This window comes from Cydia fagiglandana, chromosome 5 (genome assembly GCF_963556715.1).
Source record: "Cydia fagiglandana chromosome 5, ilCydFagi1.1, whole genome shotgun sequence".
In the NCBI taxonomy this organism is placed as follows: Eukaryota; Metazoa; Arthropoda; class Insecta; order Lepidoptera; family Tortricidae; genus Cydia; species Cydia fagiglandana.
Genome location: NC_085936.1, coordinates 11,331,456 through 11,353,516, shown reverse-complemented (window position 1 = coordinate 11,353,516; position 22,061 = coordinate 11,331,456). Strand labels below are relative to the sequence as shown.

The 22,061-nt window shown below is 35.4% G+C and overlaps 1 protein-coding gene and 1 long non-coding RNA gene across 2 annotated transcripts in view; both read right to left on the bottom strand.

Moving 5' to 3' along the window:
* Positions 1-2,192: 2,192 nt before the first annotated feature.
* LOC134664821 (trypsin alpha-3-like) lies at positions 2,193-5,647 on the bottom strand. The gene is made up of 7 exons (XM_063521558.1): positions 5,554-5,647; positions 5,366-5,451; positions 4,931-5,058; positions 4,446-4,608; positions 3,573-3,701; positions 2,948-3,094; positions 2,193-2,426 (listed from the first exon to the last, which is right to left on the bottom strand). Exons 1-7 carry the CDS (start codon positions 5,591-5,593, stop codon positions 2,202-2,204), a joined length of 918 nt encoding a protein of 305 aa, XP_063377628.1. The 5' UTR covers positions 5,594-5,647; the 3' UTR covers positions 2,193-2,201.
* Positions 5,648-14,567: 8,920 nt separating this feature from the next.
* The window catches only part of LOC134664486 (uncharacterized), a 469,507-nt gene continuing 462,013 nt past the window's right edge, over positions 14,568-22,061 (bottom strand). The window contains exon 2 of the long non-coding RNA XR_010098253.1: positions 14,568-14,700. This is a non-coding gene — a long non-coding RNA (uncharacterized LOC134664486). The remainder of the gene's footprint in view (positions 14,701-22,061) is intronic.

Genomic DNA, 22,061 nt, shown 5'->3' with positions numbered 1-22,061 from the left:
TTAAAGAATTACAGGGTGAAAGCTACACATTTTAGGTAGCAAATGTGTTCGGAAAATGCAAAGTCTTGTAACTTTCAGCCTACTAAGACGCCAGGAAGTAATCAATTTTCTATGATCGTAATTCAAAGGACCTCGAACAGTGAAAATTGAGCTATCTGTAAAATCTAAAGTAACCTAGTAAAACACCAAAAAGTCAGCTATTTGCATTTTTTAGGGTTGCGTACCCAAAGGGTAAAACGGGACCCTATTACTAAGACTTCGCTGTCCGTCCGTCCGTCCGTCCGTCCGTCCGTCTGTCTGTCACCAGGCTGTACCTCACGAACCGTGATAGCTAGACAGTTGAAATGTTCACCGGATGGGTGACCGTATTTTTTTTGCTTTTTTTTGTTTTTTTTTTGCATTATGGTACGGAACCCTTCGTGCGCGAGTCCGACTCGCACTTGCCCGGTTTTTTTTTGTATTTTGTGCAATCAATTTTAAATAAATAAATAAGTAAGTCTACAAAAATCTACTCTCTAGCGTTATCCAACCGGAAATTATGAGGCTTCGAATATACGAGTACGATGAATCACGTTACGAGAAAAAAATACATCGTGAAAAACCTGCAATACCTGCATCCATCTCTAATTCAAAATGATAAAGTAAAAACAAAACATTCCAGTCGTAGTTCCCAACTTCAATCTGTTCAAAAATTAACAAGTACTAGGTAAATATCAAGTATAAGAGACTCCTTACTCACGGGATCCCTATTATTCCTTAGAGACGTAATACCCATGACCCGTGATGAAATGGGAAAACAAAGGGCTGCCAATGTTACGCACCTAATGTTCTGTGCGGGTCCAACTGACGAATATTAGCCCAGGCTGAGAATACAAGGCGAAACCACATCTAATTTGGCGATCGTAATAGTAGGTAATTTCACGCCCCGCCGTGTTGATCCGTGGAGCCAACACTTCTTTAATGAGTATATGGGAGGAAGTCTTAAATTAAGGAAATCTTATTACGAAATTCCGACGTGTGTCGTCGGCTAAAAGCTAGGGCGAGGGATCCATGCGGGCTCTAATGAACGTGCTCAAAATTTATAACACCTTTAACCTTTTAGTCATTTTGTAAGGCGGACATGACCTCGTATTACGCATAAATTTTCATGAAAGTCTATTTTTGCTCTTTTAATGGCTCAGGATAAATTGCGCAATGCTGTAATGTTTTGTGAGGTTTCCGTATTTAAAAGTCTTTTCAGAGCGTTGTTAAAATTCTAAGCGTGAGCTGTTTAATTGGTAAAGTTTGTTAGAACGATACCGGTCTATTCGTAGATAGGATCTCATTGAGTCCGTGTACGCGCTACTTATACCGATACCGCTTGAAGACCGCCTTACGTTGCCCGACTTCTGGTAAATAAAAGATGAAATGTGGAAAACCATCAAGCTTAACTCTCTAAATGCTTAATAAGTTTTCAAACATACCTCCTAACACAGAAAAAATATGCAAATAAATGAGGTGTTAACAGCTCCGATGTTTCGGTCCGGATTGTACGGATAACATAAGCTACAATTTTGACACCAACAAAATAAAGGAAGTTCTATATGAAAATAATATTGTAGTCGTCGGGTTATATATAAAAAATGTAAGTGAAGCCGAAGGGTGAAAGCCTATCAAGCACTTAACTAATACATACTGGAAGCAGTATGTAGTAGTGAAGTGTTCGATAAATAGGCTTTCGTTATAAAATGTACAGTTGGTTAGGTACACATCATTATTTACTAAAGAAAAGTTATTACCAAAAATTTCTTGCCACTTAAAATAACTTCTAACTTATTTTAAAAAACGAAAATAAAAACCACTATTTATTGTCAAAAAATGTTTATTTTGTTTTTAAGCTATATTTTCCATTTTATTAAATGCGTATTAGGTACATATATACAGCGATTTATTCAATGTATTGTTTGTTTCCATAAATATATACCGTGGTTAATCATTTATCAAAGGAATTAGTTGATAACACTTGATAACTGATCTGACTCACTGAGCCTAAAAAGTTTAATCCTAACTGATAACGTCACAACTTACAATTTATTATAAATACTACCATACCTATTTGCCAATATGGTGTGAGTCCCTTAAATTTTTATCCACTCTATTATTTTTAAACGGACTTGGCAAACCTACGCTTTTTCTAATACCTATAATATATACCTATAATTTTAGCTCAGAAGATTAGCAAAAGCCATTTGAACCAAAGTGAGGAATAAAAGAACAGAAGCACCAGATGTAAAAGTGCTCGCCGAGGAAACTAGAGGTCTTATCCATTCCGTGTAGTTGGATACCCTAGTGTAGATCTCAGGATAAGAGGTGGCTGCGCAGTTGCTGTGCAGCGCCAGGATACCCGTCAACGTATTGCCGCATACCAGGGCGTTTCCTTCGTCACCCTAGAATTTAGAATAATATATAACTTTTTATCACACTCGCTCAGTAAATGTGGAATTGCAAGCAGGTTTAGCGGGAATTATAGAAAAAGCGTTCTCCCTAGGGAGTTATGAAGTTTCTAGTGCCATAATTAACAGTTTTTTCTCTTTATACTTAATTTCTGTATCGCAAGTGTGATGAAAAACATTGTGTGTAACTCGGGGCGTAATAATATTGCAAACTTGAGTCTATAAATCGCTCCGGCAAGACGTCGCGATTTAACTTACTCTCGTCTGCAATATTCAACTTACGCCCCATGTTGCACAATGTACTATTGTATTAAGCAAAAAGGATGTCTAATTTTGTCAACAATATTAATGTTTGTAAAACCATTGCTACGCATATCTGACTGGTTTTTGACTAAGACAAAAACAGCATTTAAAAATATGTAATGTTGTCAATTAGTCCATAACATATTTAATGCCATTTATAATAGAATAAAATAGGAACATAATTATAAATATATAACTGTACGCTTACTTACATTGCAACTTGAAGAAACTATGTCATAAGACACTGCGCAAATCATAGAAGGTAAGATGTTCGGTAAGCCGTGCAGGGCATTGTAGACTGAAGTGCACTCTTGCTGATTGTAGATGTAAGTATTAACGTATTTCTGCTCAACGTTAGCCTGCAATAATAAAATGATAAATTAACAAATTAAAAATAAACTTCGTAAACCATCTTAAGCGAGGGCAAAATGTTATTAAAGGAAAAGACATGGCGCGTCGTGCGAAACTGGCGACGGAAGATATGGCGATCGCGCGGGAAGTAGTTTTAAGGTTTCACCTCAATAACTCTGAAATAATTTTTTTGTTAAAATTTTGCTAGTCAAATCCTTCGGCTATATCTCTCGTTTCCGTGTGATTTTTTTCATGGCATTTGCTTTGCCGTTGTAAATACGTAATAATTTAATATAAAATGAAAAATCTATAACTTTGTCTTAGCCCCTTCTTACAATTATTGTTATTTAAGGCAGCTTCGTGTACCTACCGTACCTAAGTACAGTCGGATACCTTGATTGTTATCATCTGTCAAATACCCATCAAAGTTTTAATCAGCAAAGTCAACCTTGCCGGAAATTTCTGAGAAAAGTCAATTTCACTTACCGTGACCAAAGATACAGTGGTAGGAGCACCCCAGCCCGCAACGACGCAATCAGTAAAGTCAGCAGGGTTGTAATTATTCGCGGGCAAGGACAGAGGGACCACCGTTGAATTTGCGAAAGGTGTATTTAGCTGAAAACAATAATGTTAGATTTATTATGCGCTAACAACACAATGGTGGGAAAGGGACCTTTTCCAAGGCAGGCTATGTACAATTGTACATCTACAATTCTACATATATGTTATCAAAACTATTATTAACACATATAGGTATTCACAGTTTGCTTTGCAGTAAGGACTTAATAGTTTCGTATCTAATCAATCATCCATGTCGTTATCTAAATTCAAAGCAAACAGTGCAAATGGATTAGTCATGTACCCGTCTGTTTCCAGAAATTTGATGATACTTATCTGTTATAATTTACCTACCTAGCCTCGTATTTTTAAGTTGAACACATACTTACATAGGGATATTCTATGTCCTATGGGTAAGAGAAATGTAGGCACAAAACTAAAGTTCGTTTTTTTAGCATCAGAAAAAGACTACAGGATCTTGACTTATCTTTGTAAACGTAACGTAATTGTTTGTAAGAAATAACTATATTTAATTGCCTATATTAATTCTGAAATCGATTTGTCATTTTTAACCTTAACTCAGTAGGCATTCCATGATTAATGTTTGGTATTTTTTCCTATTGATAAATGAATATTTATAAATGTTCATTTTGAGTAAATATCAAGACGTTAAATAATTTCGTGACCCACTGTCCTCTTATAGTTACTTAATCCAAGAGCTCGAACCCGCTAGCTAAATCTTATTATAAGGATAATGTTGATAATAGAAGTCTGAATATATTAATGTAAATGTATACTTACATAGACAACAGCCAGATCATTAACATAAGACGGAATGCCGAGGTAATTTGGATGCACGACGTACTGAGCGATGTTCCTGATTCTTTCAGTCGAAGTATCGTTGGATAGTAAATGCGCACCGGCAAACACCCGGTAGTTGCCTATGACGATTGGGGTTCGCGTTCTGTAAATAATTATTGATCAGTCAATAATTATAAATACATGTGTGATATTGTCTATCGTGTCTCTTCCGAGCATATTCAGTATTACCTTCTCTATCTCTCCACATGTTACTAACAACACAAGTGCACAAGTACAAGTGTTTTTGTAACAAGTCTTGTTACAAAAACGTCTGCGGTCTGACCATTTTCTACAGATACTTATTCCTTGAGACTTTACTGAACAATGAGGATTGTCAATATACTCATAGGTGGCTTTCATCTAATCTACTAACGCTGTATCGTTACTTTGAAAATGCGTATAGGATTATTGGTGATTGAACGTACCCATCAGCGTTCCACTCATACATACACGAAGCCGCGGTTAATACGTGCTGAAAGGTGATGAGTGCTCCTCCGCACCTGTGCCCTCTGGTCGCCACTTGTGCATTGTTGGCATAGCGTTGTATGGAGACCTGAATTAATAGATTTGCTTTTTATGAGTCATCTACTCGTATTTATGCAAAAGGGCTGAACTAGAAATGTAGTTTTCACTTTGTGATTAAATATGGACCAAGGCAAAAATATATAGTTACATGCGTATTAAGAAAAAAACATTTTTTGTTCAGAACTTAATTGATTAGTTAGTTTTAAACAACTAGCGTTAACAATATCAAAAGTAGGTACAGTGGGGTAATTTAATGGTAAAAAATGGTAAAGTGGGGTAATTTAATGGTAAAAATGGTAAAAAGTTTTATGAGATCTAAGTAGAATGTTTATTACCGCATATGGAAATTGGAGATTCTCTGCAACTACCCCGTTAGCAATTCTATTCGTTGCATCGTTCACATCAACGGACACTGCACTGCCTATAAACAAAAGTTACAATACGATTAACTTAATTATAAATAAATTAATTAAAAATCTTCAAATAAATTATTGTTACACTCATTTGAACTTAGATCACTCACAGGCAATTGCCAAAGCTAAAACGTTAAATAGCGTGAACATATTGCACGGTTAATATATGATTTTATGTTTTCCACGTGAAAATCAACTGTAAATGATAATTGCGAACAGTGTACAGGTTTTAAATAAGTATTAATCTATTATCTGTAAAACGTTATCACATTTAGGCCATGATTATTTATAATTTTTATATTAGTCATACTATTCATACAATCACCCTTTTAAAATTTCAAAAAGATTGCAATAATTCCCTCACTCTGGCATACTTACGATGTTTTGCTTGTGGAAAAAATTTTGCCTTACTCATATTTATAGGTATCGCAAGAGATAAGATATAAAACTTAGTAAAACTTAGATAATTATAAAAAAAATATCGGATTGTAAGCAGGAATTCTACAACGGCTTAATGTATATGGATAGTAGATATCTGTGTCATGCCAGTTTCCGGGTACCTATGATTAGTCTAAAGTAAAATAGGGCTCTGTGTTCTTGCAATCAGATACGAATAAAATTTATTATATAAAAAGTATACCTAATATAAACCTAATTATATAGTTAATCATCCCCAGAGACTATGATTTTTGAAATTGATCCATTGTAGTGTAAACACGTGCCTAAATGTATGAAAAATGTATGTGTGCGTTTAAAAATAATATCGCTTTTTCTAAGCGTAATGAGATTGAAGCTGGTACCCCAATTAATGTTCATCTTTTGTGGTAACGCAGTTACACGACGTTACACATAATAACAAACGTGGATTTTGGCTTGCTGGTCGTTCTGGCAGCGATTACGAGCACATTTGGGGGGTTATACTCGTTAATGAGAACGTTAATGCTTTGACCTCCGTCACGTTTTGTAAATAACCCCCGTGCCGTGCCACACGTTGCTTGTGATGTGTGAGGCTCGCTGTTGAGGCATGAAACGATCGTATACGATGCATTTTTAACTGCTTTTATCCTGTAATAGGCTATAAAAATGAACACTGGACTTAAATAAAAAATGACGCTTGTTTTTTCCCATTATACAAGCCGGCATTGAAAAAAGTGAGCATTATTTACGTAAAGTATTGCCCAAAAATTCGCGCGCTTTCCTTAGATTGTTGGGTTGGACCATCTGATTAGGAGGAAAAAATGCTACAGTATTACCTATTTATTTCTTAAACGTTTGCACGATCAAAAAGACATACTAAGCATTTGTGTCTAATTCGGGGAGGATCTTCTTTTGTTTTCAATAAAAGTAAATTTATTGTTTACTTACCCGCCCCTGAGGCAACGCTTCGTGCTTTTTGCTAGACATTCGTATGCTGATATGGGGCCCCTAATAAAAATAAATGGTATCTTGCCTGATCTAAATATTAGGATACAAATTCAGGCGAAGCACTATACATCTTCCTTCGCATAAACTATGCCCGGATCGTGCGAAAGTTTTGTTTTATTGTTTTCTGTATTTTGCTTGGTTACGCCTCCGGGTCGTTGTGATGCTCGAATTGATATAAATTGAAAAGAGAAACTAAAGATTACGCACGCTACATTACCTACCTAAATTTGAATACTATTTGAATTATACTTGGACATTTATTATGGTCGATATCTAGTGTCATAAGACTCATAAGTAATCACGCCTATGTAATATTATTTATTTACATACATCGGGGTTTTCGGTGCGGGAATGTTTTACACTAGCCAAATAACAGGTAAAAACTGTAAAAAACGATACTATTTTATCATTTCTAAGCACATTTGGACCTTACTACTTACGTTTAATTCATAGTTTGGTAATTGTTTTACAATAAACAAAGTTATAAATAAATACATGAAATCATTCCCGCACCGAAAACCCCGATGTATGTTTATTTATATTATACATATATGAGATCGCTTTTGTTATTTTAATGTTAAACATACGTAAATCGATGTATTGAAAACTTGCATGACTGAACAGCAAAATTGCATGGAGAAATGACTGAATTCGTTGAAAATATCGCCATGAACTTTGCGGTTGTTATAATCTGAAATAGATGTCATAAGTAAAAAGGCTTTTTTTATTTCAGTTTATAATTTATAATAGGTATAGTATTGTGGCTACTTACAAACACAAATAAAAATATTTTAATAAAAAAATATATGATTTAATGCTAAAGTTGTGTCAAGAAAAAGTATGTTCAAAACTGAAAGTTTCTAATATTTGGGTATCATATTACCACATTGTAAAAAAATTTAGCACGATTAGATTTCCAAAGCAACCCGACGCCAGCCTGAATATTTTTAGTGAATTAATTGTACGAAACTCATTATCCGTGACAAGTCATTATTCTTTCGTAACATTAATCACTTCTTTATCGGACAAGTCTCGGGAAATCGCATTCTCTTGGCTAGTGTTTGAATAACGTTTCCTACTTAATTTGTGCACTCTAGAGAGAAAAGTTTCAGCTATATGCACTGAGGCGTAATATATGGCTCCAACTTTCAACAACTTGGGAGTTCTGAAAATGGATCGTAAAATGGCATAAGCATGTTTTTCGAACTGCAATGTTTGAAATTATAAGATTTGTTGAATGCATTTCAAGTTAAATTTATTATTTGTTTCTAGAACAATCGGCATGAAATTGTGAAATCGTAATCTTACCTTGAAAAATACACATGTCTTCACAAAATAAATTAAAATGATATTCTAATCACTTGACCACATGCATCACAATTTAACAAATAAGGAGCCCACTTTGAGTAGAAACTTGAGCAAAAAAAAAACTTAATAGATAATACTTATTAATTTTCTTGATTTTTTGTATTCATAGTTTCAAAACTTTACAAAATGTACAGTCCTATATTCATATTTATTCTCCTAAGTTTGCCAACATTTACATGTTGGAAGGGGAGAGAGAAAATTTCACGACATACAAATTGCATTAGTCAAAAACATTGGCCCGCGCGGGAAACAATTTCTGCACGCAACTAATACAATTTTAGTATTTAATTTTATTGATGTTGATGTTTGATGATGTTAATAAAGTATTAAATTTTAATAGACATAATGGCAAGTACTAAATAAAAAGGTTGCGATCATAACATCATTTGATAGAAGATTAGGATTATAATATTTTAAACTTTCGCGTTTTGAATACATATTAACTCACATTATAAACGGGTCTAACGCGAATTATATTCAATTACCTTTATTTACCGACGTTTCGACACAGGTTTCACTGGTCGTGGTCGCGGCTGACTGATTGTCCCAGCAAAATGTCAAAACAGAGATTTGTGCATCTACCCGACGAAAAGTGTATGGAAAAACCACCACCACGACCAGTGAAACCTGTGTCGAAACGTCGGTAAATAAAGGTAATTGAATATAATTCGCGTTAGACCCGTTTATAATGTGAGTTAATAAGATTAGGATTCTAATGCAGGTTGCGGCGATCGGCTTGCGTGTGCGTGACGTGCGCGTGTGCGTGCGCTAAAATGTTGGATCTGCACACGCACACGTCACGCAAGCGGTGTGCCGTCTCTCATAAGGATCTGTATACTACAACGCCGCACGCGCACGTGCACGTCACGCACACGCAGCCGGTGTGCACAGGCCTTAAAGCACGCGCATCAATGCATCTCGCGCTACACTGGGCGGCTTGCCCCCAAGCAAAGCTATGTGAATAAACATCTAATGACCTCCGGAGCGCACAAACACAAACTGCTAACTTTAAACGAGGTTACAAAAGTTGTCAAACTGTCTTACAAACTTTGTTATAAGTTGACGGCGACGCATATTCGGATAGGGCTTTGTAAAATATTATGTTCGATATAAGTACCTACGTGGAGTTTCGGTAAATCGATAGTAATACCTACTTAGATCTTTCTATGTACCTAAAGATACCTAATTCCTCCTCTCTTTCTCTCCTTTTAATTATTTTTTCCCGGTTGCAACTAAAAGTTGTCGAGAGTCCGATTTGTGTGTTTGAATTATAAAATTACTTATATATTGTAAACATGGAATTATCTAATATTTATTAAGCATTAGCATACTTAGGAATTATACATTAGAAAAAATAAGTCGTCTCATATATCAAAATCCAGAAACTTTCAGTATTGCCCACGTGCTATTCGTAGTTAATTAAGTAGGCAGTAATCAATTTATCGGCATTTCATGTAGATAGTATACCTGCGCTACACTTACTTAACTTAGCTTTCAAAAGTACCTAAATAAAATGTCAAGATCCAAATTGATGCCGTTGGAAATGAAACTTTGTATTTATAGAGCACTATTGTATTATTATGTGCAACTTGTTAACTGAACTTCCGTTTTATCTATAGCTTTGCTTGTTATCAAGTTGTCATCTTGGCAGTAAGAAAACATTTGGCAAACATTATACCAACAACTTATGAACAGCTTGCTTTTGTAAGAGGGATGTTTTTAACATTTGCAGGATGTCACGTTTCTGTACCATTATAAATGTTCTTGTACAACAGACCACCCGGATAGCCTCCCGCAATTCTGGTTCTACTTATAACTTGTTTTGTAACTTTGGCTATGGCCGACAGATACATACTATTTTTTCCTCTAGAGAACTAAACTACAAAATATATACGTTATGCATAGTAGGCATAGGTATTTGACGAAAAGGGAGGTGTTTGATCACTATTTATTCAATTAGATTTTAATTACAGTCTTCCCTACTTACTAGACTCTGTTCTTTACTTACTAGACCCTGCTATTACCTACTTAAACATTTAACAAAGTCTTAGTCTTACTAAAATCTTGAACAGTTTCACTTTCCAGCGTTAACTGAATCTAATACATTTTATTCATCCGGGCGGACCGCCGTTGCCACCATTAACATCCATTTGCTGCACTTAGACCGCTGCAGGCTGCTAAATAACAAAGTGCAGGACAAGTTTTTACTGCAAATGGGTCCGTTTTATGAGCCCTCGAACGGCGTACTGCTTCTGAAGTGTGGTTAAGGCGTTAGCTTTAATAAAGCTGCTTAATATTTACACCAAAATCATTCTATATGGTTTACGAAAAGTGAGAGGGTAAGCAATTTAAGTTCGGTAAGTTATGCTCAATTTTTCATAAATCGAGAAGTTTGCTAAGTTGTACTTCCGTGCAGACAATAAAACTACAGTGACTGGCAATTTTACAATTATTGTTATACGCAATTAATTTAGTAATTAATGTAATTTAATTTTGGAATAAATAATATCTAACAACAGTTGCCTATTTTATAAAGCTACAAGTTACAATTTACAAGCGGAAGTCTCGTTCTAACACATAGGGTTAGAAAGAGACTTCCGCTTGTAAATTGTAACTTGTAGCTTTATAAAATAGGCCACTTGTCTACTTCTACAGTAGGTTAAATAGATCCCAGAATAATGCCTATTATTAAGTCACAAAAGTACTAGCAATATGCTTTAAAAAATTCAATCACCATTCTTAATTACTTACTCCACATGAGAGCTCGTATAAGCATTTATTGTTTTCCTTAATTAACACGCCCATTTTCAGTAGTATAGTCCTCTTCACGTTATTACGTGTAACTCAAGTAAGTACGTAGCCTATATTAGAAAGTGCGGTTGCATTACGTTTATATCAAACGAGGGAATGTAGAATATTATTTTCACGTTGTTTGCTGACTAGGAGATCTTATATGCTTCTAAATTCTTAATGCAGTGGAGTCGTCATGTTCCTTAACATGTATACACTTTTTCAGCCCCGCTTTATTAAAGATTGAGATACCGAACGTGGCAATGAAATAAATACAAAAAGGTTACCCACCGAAGATGAGCCTGCCACCGAAATTATACGTTTAAAATTAAAAGAAATAAAATGAATTTTTACAGCCCCAAGCGAGACTCGAATTTGTGACGGAACATAAACAATTATTCGTGTGAATCTTTCAACAAAATTACTTCCTGCTTATCCATACTTAGTAGTAGAGTACACAGTTTAACGGTACCGAAGTCCCGTGTCATTTTGAATATTCACATTCTATCATATCATTTCATATCATAATTAATTATATCACATTATAATATTTATTGATAATAAAAATTACATGTCACATTTTATACAGTGTAGAAACTAGAAAGATTATATTTAAATGTATAATTTCACTAGGTTATTTATTATCCTACATCTAAGTTCCATCTTATATTATAAGTATTATAACAATATTTTCCATAATGTCAATATCCAGAGAGGAAAATGGGGACCACGTTTCTGTGGGAAACCGATCGCCCTCTTTCCTCTTAAGCTGACACAAATTAAATGACACGAATGTCTCAAACTTTATTTCTGAAATCTCAAAGCTGCAAAAGCAATTGAACGGGCTTACACCATCACATCATTTCGCTCAAAGGAAAATGGAATCGTAAATAGGTGCCTCGATTTTACTATACGTTGCCAAGAGACCATTGTTGTTTGTATTATCCACGGCTGAGTTATATTAATTCGGTGGGGTAACAAATGGCACGTGAATTATTATCCAAAATGGATTCTTTATAGATGGTTTATAGACGGTACTTATTTTCTCACCACACCGAACTGGTAAAGGCTCTCTTGATCGTTAAAAAACTGATAGCACAATGTTGCATTTTATTCACATTTGGATTCGATTTGGTTTGATTTTATTTGATATCTTACAGTTAGTATTTTTGTCGGGTTGGTGCTGTGGTGAAAAATTTTAGTGTTTCACTCGGAGGCAAATTTTATTTAACCCTCGTCCTTTAAAACCCTTATAACGCTCAAGATTCAATTCTTCAAACCACTCGCTATGGTCGTGGTTCAATTTTGGAATCTTTCGCTTGCTCGGGTGTCAACAGTAGCACTTGTAAAACAAATAACGATTATTTAGAGTGTGTTAAAAATGCGTTTCACCTGATAAAAATGTGTTTATATCACACTTCGTATCCGTAGACTGTTACACTACTGTTAACTAGCTTGAGTGTTTAATTATTTTCGTGTTTATTTATTTCCACTTCAAATGTTGAGTCATCAAATTCTATTATGCTTTGCGCTTAACCTTGTCACTCTTTTAAGAGTCATTTCTTTTATCTATTAAAAATAATAACGTACTCGCACTCGGTTCGCAATCGTCACCAGTCATCAATAGACGTCATTGGTCACAGATAAATCATATCCCTAATAATTCCCACGGAAGGCTACAAAGGGTATCTTAGTGTCCTTGAATGGTCGAATGCTTATCCTCAGCGATACCAAGGCTTTACCTACTACCACAATGTCGTGGGTTAAACAAGACATTGTCAACGGAACATAGTCCTTACGACGTTGACGATGTGTTCGATTTTCGAGTTTAGGAATGGCAAGATGAACACCTGACGCCGCTGGGTAGTTGCCGCTTTATGTCTGTAGATGCGTACCTTGCTATTAATGACGAATCTCTTCAAATTTGTATCATCATCATCATCATCTCAGCCTATATACGTCCCACTGCTGGGCACAGGCCTCCTCTCGAGCGCGAGAGGGCTTGGGCTATAGTCCCCACGCTAGCCCGATGCGGATTGGGGACTTCACATACACCTTTGAATTTCTTCGCAGATGTATGCAGGTTTCCTCACGATGTTTTCCTTCACCGAAAAGCGACTGGTAAATATCAAATGATATTTCGTACATAAGCTCCGAAAAACTCATTGGTACGAGCCGGGGTTTGAACCCGCGACCTCCGGATTGCAAGTCGCACGCTCTTACCGCTAGGCCACCAGCGGTCAAATTTGTATGCTTCATCGATAACGAATTTTAAGAGAAATAGTTATGTGACTTTACACACAATTTATGTTTAAAGCGTACTTTTCACGTACACATTTGCAAAACACTTATATATCCTTGTTTATATTTTCGGACTTTACCCAAAAGGCTTGGATAATACTAGTTATACCAGACCAGGGCAAACTTGAATTTAATTAACCTTCTAACATTGCCCGTAATATATATATACGAACTTAGGCTACTTTATTTCTGTGAAAGCACTACATAGTGCGAAGGAGGCAATAAATAATATACAAAAAAACAAATCGCAAAATAAAGTACATATATGGAAGTTGCCGCCAATCTCTTTTGCATCAAAATCAGTTTAGCAGTTTAGTTGTGACAAAATAAGAAACAGACGGACAGAGGTGCTTTCGCATTTATAAATGAGATATATCACAAAATATAACATCACATTTACGTAGATACATATACAATTTTAAGTAGTTTCCAGATTCTAAGCACACGATAGGATAAATTGAAATTATGCTTGGTTACCCACACTTTGATCAATGGCGGGTTTCCTTCATATTTCGCCAAACCTTGTTAGTTGTCTACAAGCTTCATTGCGCGATCATAATAGTTATATTGGAGACATTTTGCGGGAACTTATCATCGATTATTGCGGGCTTAACCTTTGTGACCTTTTTGCTGTGGACTGCTTTGAACTACATATTATTTACTGATAATATATTTCGTATTAATACTCTTGGGTCAAACCTTGGCTTACATGATATGTTTAACAATATTGTCTCTTTCTACCGTATGGTATAACTGTTGTTGTCCTTTCACTTCGTCACCGACTTTTCGCCGATGATTTAAATTGGCAATCAACCTTCGGTAAATTTTCATATGATATACTTACCTATTTTGTAGAATTAATGGAAATATTATGACATAAGTAACATTTGGATGTCGGATGACTTGAGGGCTAAAACAACAACCAATTGGTTCCCACAAGACCGTACCCGGGGTCGCGGCAAACCACGACGGCGATGGAGAGATGACCCTGATGCCTTTGATAGGCACTGGTGGGAGACGGGCCAAGACCGGGAAGAGGGGAAGGAAGGCCTTTGCCCAGCAGTGGGACACTCACATAAATAAATAAATAAATAAATATAATACGTTTTATTTGCCAAATATTCGTTCAATTAATAAAGTTTAGTCAATTCTGCCAATGCGGACGCTCCGGCTGTGGAATGAGCTCCCTCCCGAGGTTTTCCCGAGGGTCTACAGTATGGGGTTCTTCAAAAAAGGAGTGTACAGGTTTTTAAAAGGTCGGCAACGCGCATATAACACCTCTGGAGTTGCAGGCGTTCATAGGCTACGGTGACTGCTTACCATCAGGCGGGCCGTATGCTTGTTTGCCACCGATGTGGTATAAAAAAAAATATCTAATGGTCAAAAAGTAGGTGTGATGACGACGTGCGAAAACCATGTAGGTACGACTAGGTGAGTACCTACTAGCTCAACTGCGTCAGAAAAACAAGCAGAAAGCAGGCAGAAAATAAAACATAAAATTTTAAAATCCCTATATAAACAAACGTGTATTATTTAAGTAAACGATTTTATATCCGGTCTGAAAATAACGGTTTGTAATGGATTGATGAATGAATTTGAATAAATTCAGTTCATAGCGCGCAATCTGCCCTCTGATGGGTAATTTAATAAAAGATGAGATACAAATTAATCTGACGCAAATTAGGTGAAAATTTTCCTTCTTTTAGGCCTTTTTTGTGGGATAGGAAATAACAATATAATTTATTATGAATTTATACAACAGTTCTATACGCCTGTTTAAGTTTTCGGTTGTATTGATTTCATTTTTTTACGATATTATGTCAGGGGTTAACGAAGACATCTCCATACAACCCTAAAAGTACCTAGACCACCCCTAATTACATCATCAATTAATTTAAAAATAAGAAGACCTACTTAATTTATACATTTCATACATTTGCTACATGCATTCAGACTCTCACTAAACACTAATCAATGTGGAAATAGGCCCTATAAATTTAAAAACTGTTTCCTAATTTGTTTTATACATTTACTGTTCTCAAATTCGAAACTCAAATACGGGATTCCAATAATAACGCACATCAACAGTTCGTAATTATCGAGCCAAACATACCCAAAACAGCAAATGCACTACATTCTATGCAATTACCTACTTACCTAGCACATTCTGCAACGACGTTAATTGTATACAACAACTATAAATTAAATTAATTATGAAATTGAATTTCACATATAAAATAGAGTAACTAATTGCTAATTTAAAAGCCTAATTATTACTTACTCGATGTAGGCATTCCTTGCGTTACGTGCTTTTTGAAGAATGAGCGACGCGCCTAGAAATTACCCACCACAATTTCACCTCCTCCGTCAGGAATCTCGATCCTATAGGTTTTAAAATTGAGCAGAATTTCTATGCCAGTTAGGTCGAAAAAGTTGCCAATTCTAATGAGAGAAGTGGTGAAATATTGATTTACACGTGTTTAAACAATTTAAATATAGGGGATTTTCAGGGGGGTGATGGGACGAACTTCAGCATTTTTCAGCTTGGCGACGTCAGGTTCCTTGACGCCTGGGAGACCTACTACAAGGATCAGAAGTTATACTACGGTCTAATAATTATGCATATGACGCTCTTCGAGATCCCGGTCTAAAACAAACTAATTTAGTAGGTATGTGTCGCGTAAGCAGCAGGCTTTATTCTCTTTAGGTACTTATCCATGTTTTCATCCTGAGGATCAAATTATGGCTTGCCGAGAGTCTGTAAGTTTCCTTGGGAAACGTGGAAAAATAATCTACCTTCAGGTTTGGGGAATTAGGAATTTCGAATTCTAGGTTAGCTTTAACAAAATGTATTTTTTTCAATCCTGGAATATGGTGTTGCGCAATTTTTACTTTTGGAACTCTTCAGTTTTGGTACCTTTTGCTTGCTCGGGTATCAACGAGGGCTGCTACTTATGGTATGAATAGGTCGAGTATGAATGGGTCACATCACATACTCGAACAATATTATAAATATGTAACTAAATTTCTGGAACTCTTGGAAACGCAGGATTTTTTTTCAAAATTAAACATTTGTGAGTCTTGCCCTTACAATGAATTACATTGGCACCTATTCATGCGTGTGCAAAAATGATTGCAAGTGCAGTCGTATTTCACGTTTCGTAAATTAATTCCTGGACGATCAATAATTGCATGTTTTGCATATGTGTATTCTGAAAATTTATAAAAGTAAGTTTTAAGCACTTTTTTTGAACGAATTTACGGTTCGTCAGACAATAAGCATGATATATTATATGATGGATCTGGGTGCCAAAAGCTGCGCAATACTGAACAGCAAGATGTGGGAGATGTCACATTAGAGACGAGAGTTTAAAGAGCTTGGCCTAACTCTATCCTCTCCCCCAGGATTTTGATCCTGGTGCTATGGCACTAGATACCAAAGGCGGCTTACCTATTTTGGGGCAGTAACCAGAGAAGTCAGAGACATTAAACTTTTCTACACGTTTTGAAAACAATCTAGGTAAATTGGTTTACCCAAAGGCAAAGTTCAACAAACCGCCACAGCCATACTAAAACTACTGCCAACGCTAACTAGGTGAAACCTGGGTGAACTTATCTAATATTTATTCTCAGGATTGTAGGTATAGTTTAAATGCCAAATGTAGTAGTAGTAGTAGTAAACTCTTTACTGTACAAAAACATATTAAAAATAACATAAAATTAGTAAGGGGAACTTATCCCTTTGTTTTGTTGATTTCATATTTTAACGTGAAAACCCGCTTTGCTACATTCATCAGCGAGGTGTTAAAAATGATCTTGACTCGAATTTGTTGTTAAGAGAGTAAGAGTGCGTCAAGTTAATTTTGAATACCTCGCCTGCTTATCAATTTCTGCTGCTGACTGTACAACAGCCCCATTTATTAGACCCAAATTGTTGAGGTTGCCGACAGTCGGAGGGTCGACTGACCTATATTGTACGCAGATACCATTATAACCGCAAAGCGTTAAAATATTTTTACATTCGCTTTGGCTTTTCCCTCTGAGGCTAATCTGAGTTCCATCGAAATTTTGACTTTGATGTTCAGTCTGTGTTGTGTGCTCGTTTTACGGTTGTTAAACTTTCCTTGTTCTCTCATTGCCTTTTTACGGTTTCGTAGTCAACTAGGAAGCCTTATAGATTCGCCATGTTCGTCTGTCCGTCATGATCTTGATCGTTAACTTGTTAGAAAGCTGCAATTTGGCATGGATACATAAGTAAATCATGCAAAGCGACAGAAAGGTAAAATAAAAACTACGAAAATATTTTTAGGGTACCTACTATACAAAATGTTATTTTTATTTTTTCACTTTAACCTAATGGGGTACACTGAGAGAAAAATCATCACCAGGAATTAAAAAACAGTTCTGTACTGGGGGAAAAAATGAAGTTTTAGTAATAATTATGGACGTTTCACTATTTCTGTAAAGTTTAACTCTCCTTGTCCCCGGATTAAGTTTATTTTTGTAATTCTAAGTGTATTTTTGTTGTACTTTTCTCTCAGTGTATCATTGGATATAGGTAGCTCGATTTCGGAGGTTCCGGGGCATTCGGAGCAAACTGCCGAATCCGTCACAAGACCAGACGATCCAACGCCTCCAACGCTGGCGCCGTTTTGTCGCCTAAAATAGTGTTTAGTTTTAAGTCATAAGGTTTACTCGGGTAATTCCGAATGTAGAAAACTGTCGGATAATTCCGAAATGAGACTTTTATTATGATGGAATTAAGGGTGATTTTCGTCTGAATTTTAGAACTATCCGACATTCGGTATTACCCGAATACACCTTATATGAAATTTACATATATGTGTTCGTTTGAAGATATCGTATCTACGGCCCTTTGTTGCCTTGATTTTTGATTTGACTCAATATTACTAGTTTGGCTGGGTAACACTTATCATTTCGAATACGACGAAAGTAAAATGCATGTGTTTTTTTTTAAACATGACTAAGTATACATTTTTATAGTATTTTTGGAGGGTACAGTCAATTAACAATTTAGGCAAAAGTATCGTTATTTGTGGACATCAGAACGGAAATTGTATAACAAATCCATTTATACCCCAATTTCAATTGCTTATCGTAAAATATATAATAAAATCGTACTTGGAACCTAAAATGCTCTAGTGCAGAAACGTATCATTTTCTGCACACCTTTTAGAACAACAATGACCATCTTTCAGAGCATGAGAAACGAAATAGTACATTTCGATGCTAGTGCGGAAGGTATGTCATTACTTCACGAGTACCGAGATATCTTGCCACGAGCCGCAGGCGAGTGGCAAGACTCGGGACGAGTGAAGAATGACATTTCCGCACGTGTATCGAACGACGTTTTTTAATACAGTTGCGAAAAAATAAGAAAAACATTGTTAATCGTACACTAAACAAAAGTGGTAACAGTGACAGCTCGGTTATATCTATGGGCGTTTGACAGCTATTCCGTTCCATTCAGTCAACTTATTAAGAACGGAATTTTCAATATTGAATATTAAAAAATAAACGTGTTATAATGATGAAGAGGTAAGTAATTAAATATGAAATATGTAAATTTTTTCGTATTCTTACATTAACGGTAGGTTTTTATGCTGATTACGACGTTTAAAGGAAACTAATATTAACACTCATCAATAAGTAGTCGTGAATTGGAACAAGTATAAATTTAAAAAAATTGGAAAAGTAAAAAGCACTAGTTCGAGATAACCAACTTTCCGCACGCTAAACAGCTACGTAAAGTAGCACTTTTTGAGCAACTGTATTAAAAATGAATTTTCCTTTTAGTTCTAACAAAGTGCCAACCTTAACTCATTAAACGAGTCTGCGACTTTGTTGCCGCCAGCTATAGCAGGTAGGTTAATAAAATACGGTTCTTACATGTATAAAGTTCCTTGAAAGTAGCTAGAAGGTAATTAATTAAAAATGTAGGTACTACTCGTAACATTCTTAGTTTTAAGAAATGTTGCGACAGAATAGTAAATTTTAATGAAAGTGTGCAAATTCTGTCTGGTGCACTCGTACATCTAGGTAACTAGGCCAAGCAATAAGAAGGTATAGAGAGAAATGCTAGGAACATAATTTGACTTCGTAACTTTGTTTGGACTAGGAGATGAACATATCAAAAGGCCCCGGCCGTAGCCCCGGTGCTGGGGGGTAGAGGTAAAAAGGTCTCATTTTTTGGTTTTTCACTTGTATCTTGGAAACTTTGCGTCTTAGCGACATAACTACTTAGACACATCGAAAGCTGATTAAATTTATTACAAGTTTTATTTAGTAAACATTTTCGATATCTTGAATAGTTTTTGAGATAATTATACGCCCTTGAAAGTTTATTTAGGGATCTTAATTTTATCTTGATATCTACCTACATTAATGAAGCTGGTAGGCCGTGTTTAGTATGATTTTCGTATAAATCGTTTATGGTTTTCAAATAGACACTATTCCGAAGTAAATAAATAAATAAATATTATAGGACATTTTTACACAAATTGACTAAATCCCACGGTGAAGAAAATTAAAAAAAAAATTAAACTCCTCTTCACGCTTAAACCGCTGAACCGATTTTGTAGAAATTTGGTATGGAAACAACATAACAAATAGGTAATAAACATTTCAATACAATTTTTTATTCCTGTATGCATTGCAGGCTTAGTTATAAATCATATGATGGGGGGGTTCTAGCAGCCCAGACGTCAAAACTTGAGAAAAATGCAATTTTGATTTGTGAAAACAAAGTTTCAAATTAGAATGGAACAGGAGACCTTTATATAGGTCTCTGGGCGGCTACAGGATAAAACTACCCGAAAGATGCAGACTCTGTTTGAACTTTGAACTTTAAGCTTTTAACATTATGTAGTAATGTATACCTTTAATATTTTGTAAATATAATATTATGGTCATGTAGCTCATTTTTGAAGGAATTGTTATAACTCCAATTAATCCAGTAACTTTGTCGAATTTTGTAACCTGGCTCTTTTGCGTCAAATCCGGTAGTTTTGATTTTTTGCAGACTTGTTTATGATGTTGGCCCAATGAATAATCCAAGTTTGTGACTTCAAACGCCGAACGCAACTTTGTCAAAAATCGACAAAACCGCAATTTTTTTTTAGATTTGATCGATTATAACCCTAAAGTACTAGTTTTTGGTAGTATCTTCCTAGGGTGTTTTTAAAGTAGACTAAATTTGATACAATAAAACACTAGAATTGTCTCTGTACATCTAATATTTTCCGAGATAAAGCCTTTCAAAATTTTATATTTAAATTTTTATATTATTAAATATTTTTTCAAAATAGGCACTCATACATTTTATTATGGAAAATAAATATTTTGTAGAACGTGCCGGTGATGAATTCCATATAAATTACCTACCTAACCCTTATATTATAGCTAAGAACTGATGTAAAATTATAACATTTTGAAAGGCTTTATCTCGGAAAATATTAGATGTACAGAGACAATTCTAGTGTCTTATTGTAGCAAACTTAGTCTACTATAAAAGCGCCCTAGAAAGTTACTATCAAAAACTAGTACTCTAGGGTTATAATCGCCCAAATCTTAAAAAAATTGCGATTTATTCGATTTTTGACAAAGTTGCGTTCGGCGCTCGAGGTCACAAACTTGGATTATTCATTGGGCCAACATCATAAGCAAGCCTGCAAAAAATCAGAACTACCGGATTTGACGCAAACGCAAAATGTATAATTTTACTGTATTAAATAATTATCTTTATATAAATATTAAAAACAAAAGCGCAACGTTGTTTTGTTATATGTTTATATTGTTGTATAAATGAAAGTACATTTCTATTCGCGATCCAAAGAAACAAATAAGAGGTTCCCCCCCAATAATTAAGGGTCTCCATTTACACCCAATTCAATATAACAAACCCTACTGATTTATTCCTCGAAAAGCAACTCCGAAGCAACTGAACCGGAAAGGCAGACCGTTTGTCAATAAACAGTGCCTCGGATTTAATATATCGAGCCCATTTAGCAAGGTTGTATTCTTCTCACGAGTCTCGCATTACTGGAAAGTGTGCAAGGACAGGCGTCAAGACCCATCTTAAGGCTTTACAACTTTTCGTTATACTAACGATGTTAAACGTTCACACGAGGTTGTGACATGGAAATTGGGCGGCCATTACGTTGAGAGTTTAAAGTTTGGTGTGGTACCGTAATTTACAAAAAGAGTATGGGATAAACATGTGTTACAACAAGACTAGGCGAATTGCACCGAAGGTAAAATATAGATCTTTATTTCGCTGAAAAACATTACATTAAGTTGACAGTTATCATGTGACGCAGCTCTCATTCATTGCTGTACGTAGTTCGCACTGTAGCACTTCTATAATTATTGAATTATTTGTTTGTTGCAGACATACCTACTACATCAATTGTTTTGGCTGACTGTACGTTAAAATGAATTAAAAAGCGAGTATTAGCCATTAAATAAATATATTTATATGTGACAAGTTAACTGACAAATCAAACGACAAAGACCATTTAAAGCTACATTTTAACATTTTCATTTTTAATAAAAACAAAGACTTTTGAAAAATGTTACTAAGTTACGCACTTAAAACTCAACAATGACATATATTTCAATATTAACAAGGTCTCGTTACGACCCACCAATTTATGAATCCAGCGGACCTAAGAGAAATTCAAGAGTCGTAAAAATTTACGTGTTTAATGAGAAA

Bases quoted from the DNA above. Each gene is read 5' to 3' on its own strand.
- LOC134664821 (XM_063521558.1), bottom strand. From the start codon at position 5,593: ATGTTCACGCTATTTAACGTTTTAGCTTTGGCAATTGCCT. The intron at 5,059-5,365 runs GTAATAAACATT...CTATTAATTCAG, and splicing joins ATCTCCAATTTCCATATGCG to GTCTCCATACAACGCTATGC. The intron at 4,609-4,930 runs GTACGTTCAATC...AATTATTTACAG, and splicing joins TATGAGTGGAACGCTGATGG to AACGCGAACCCCAATCGTCA.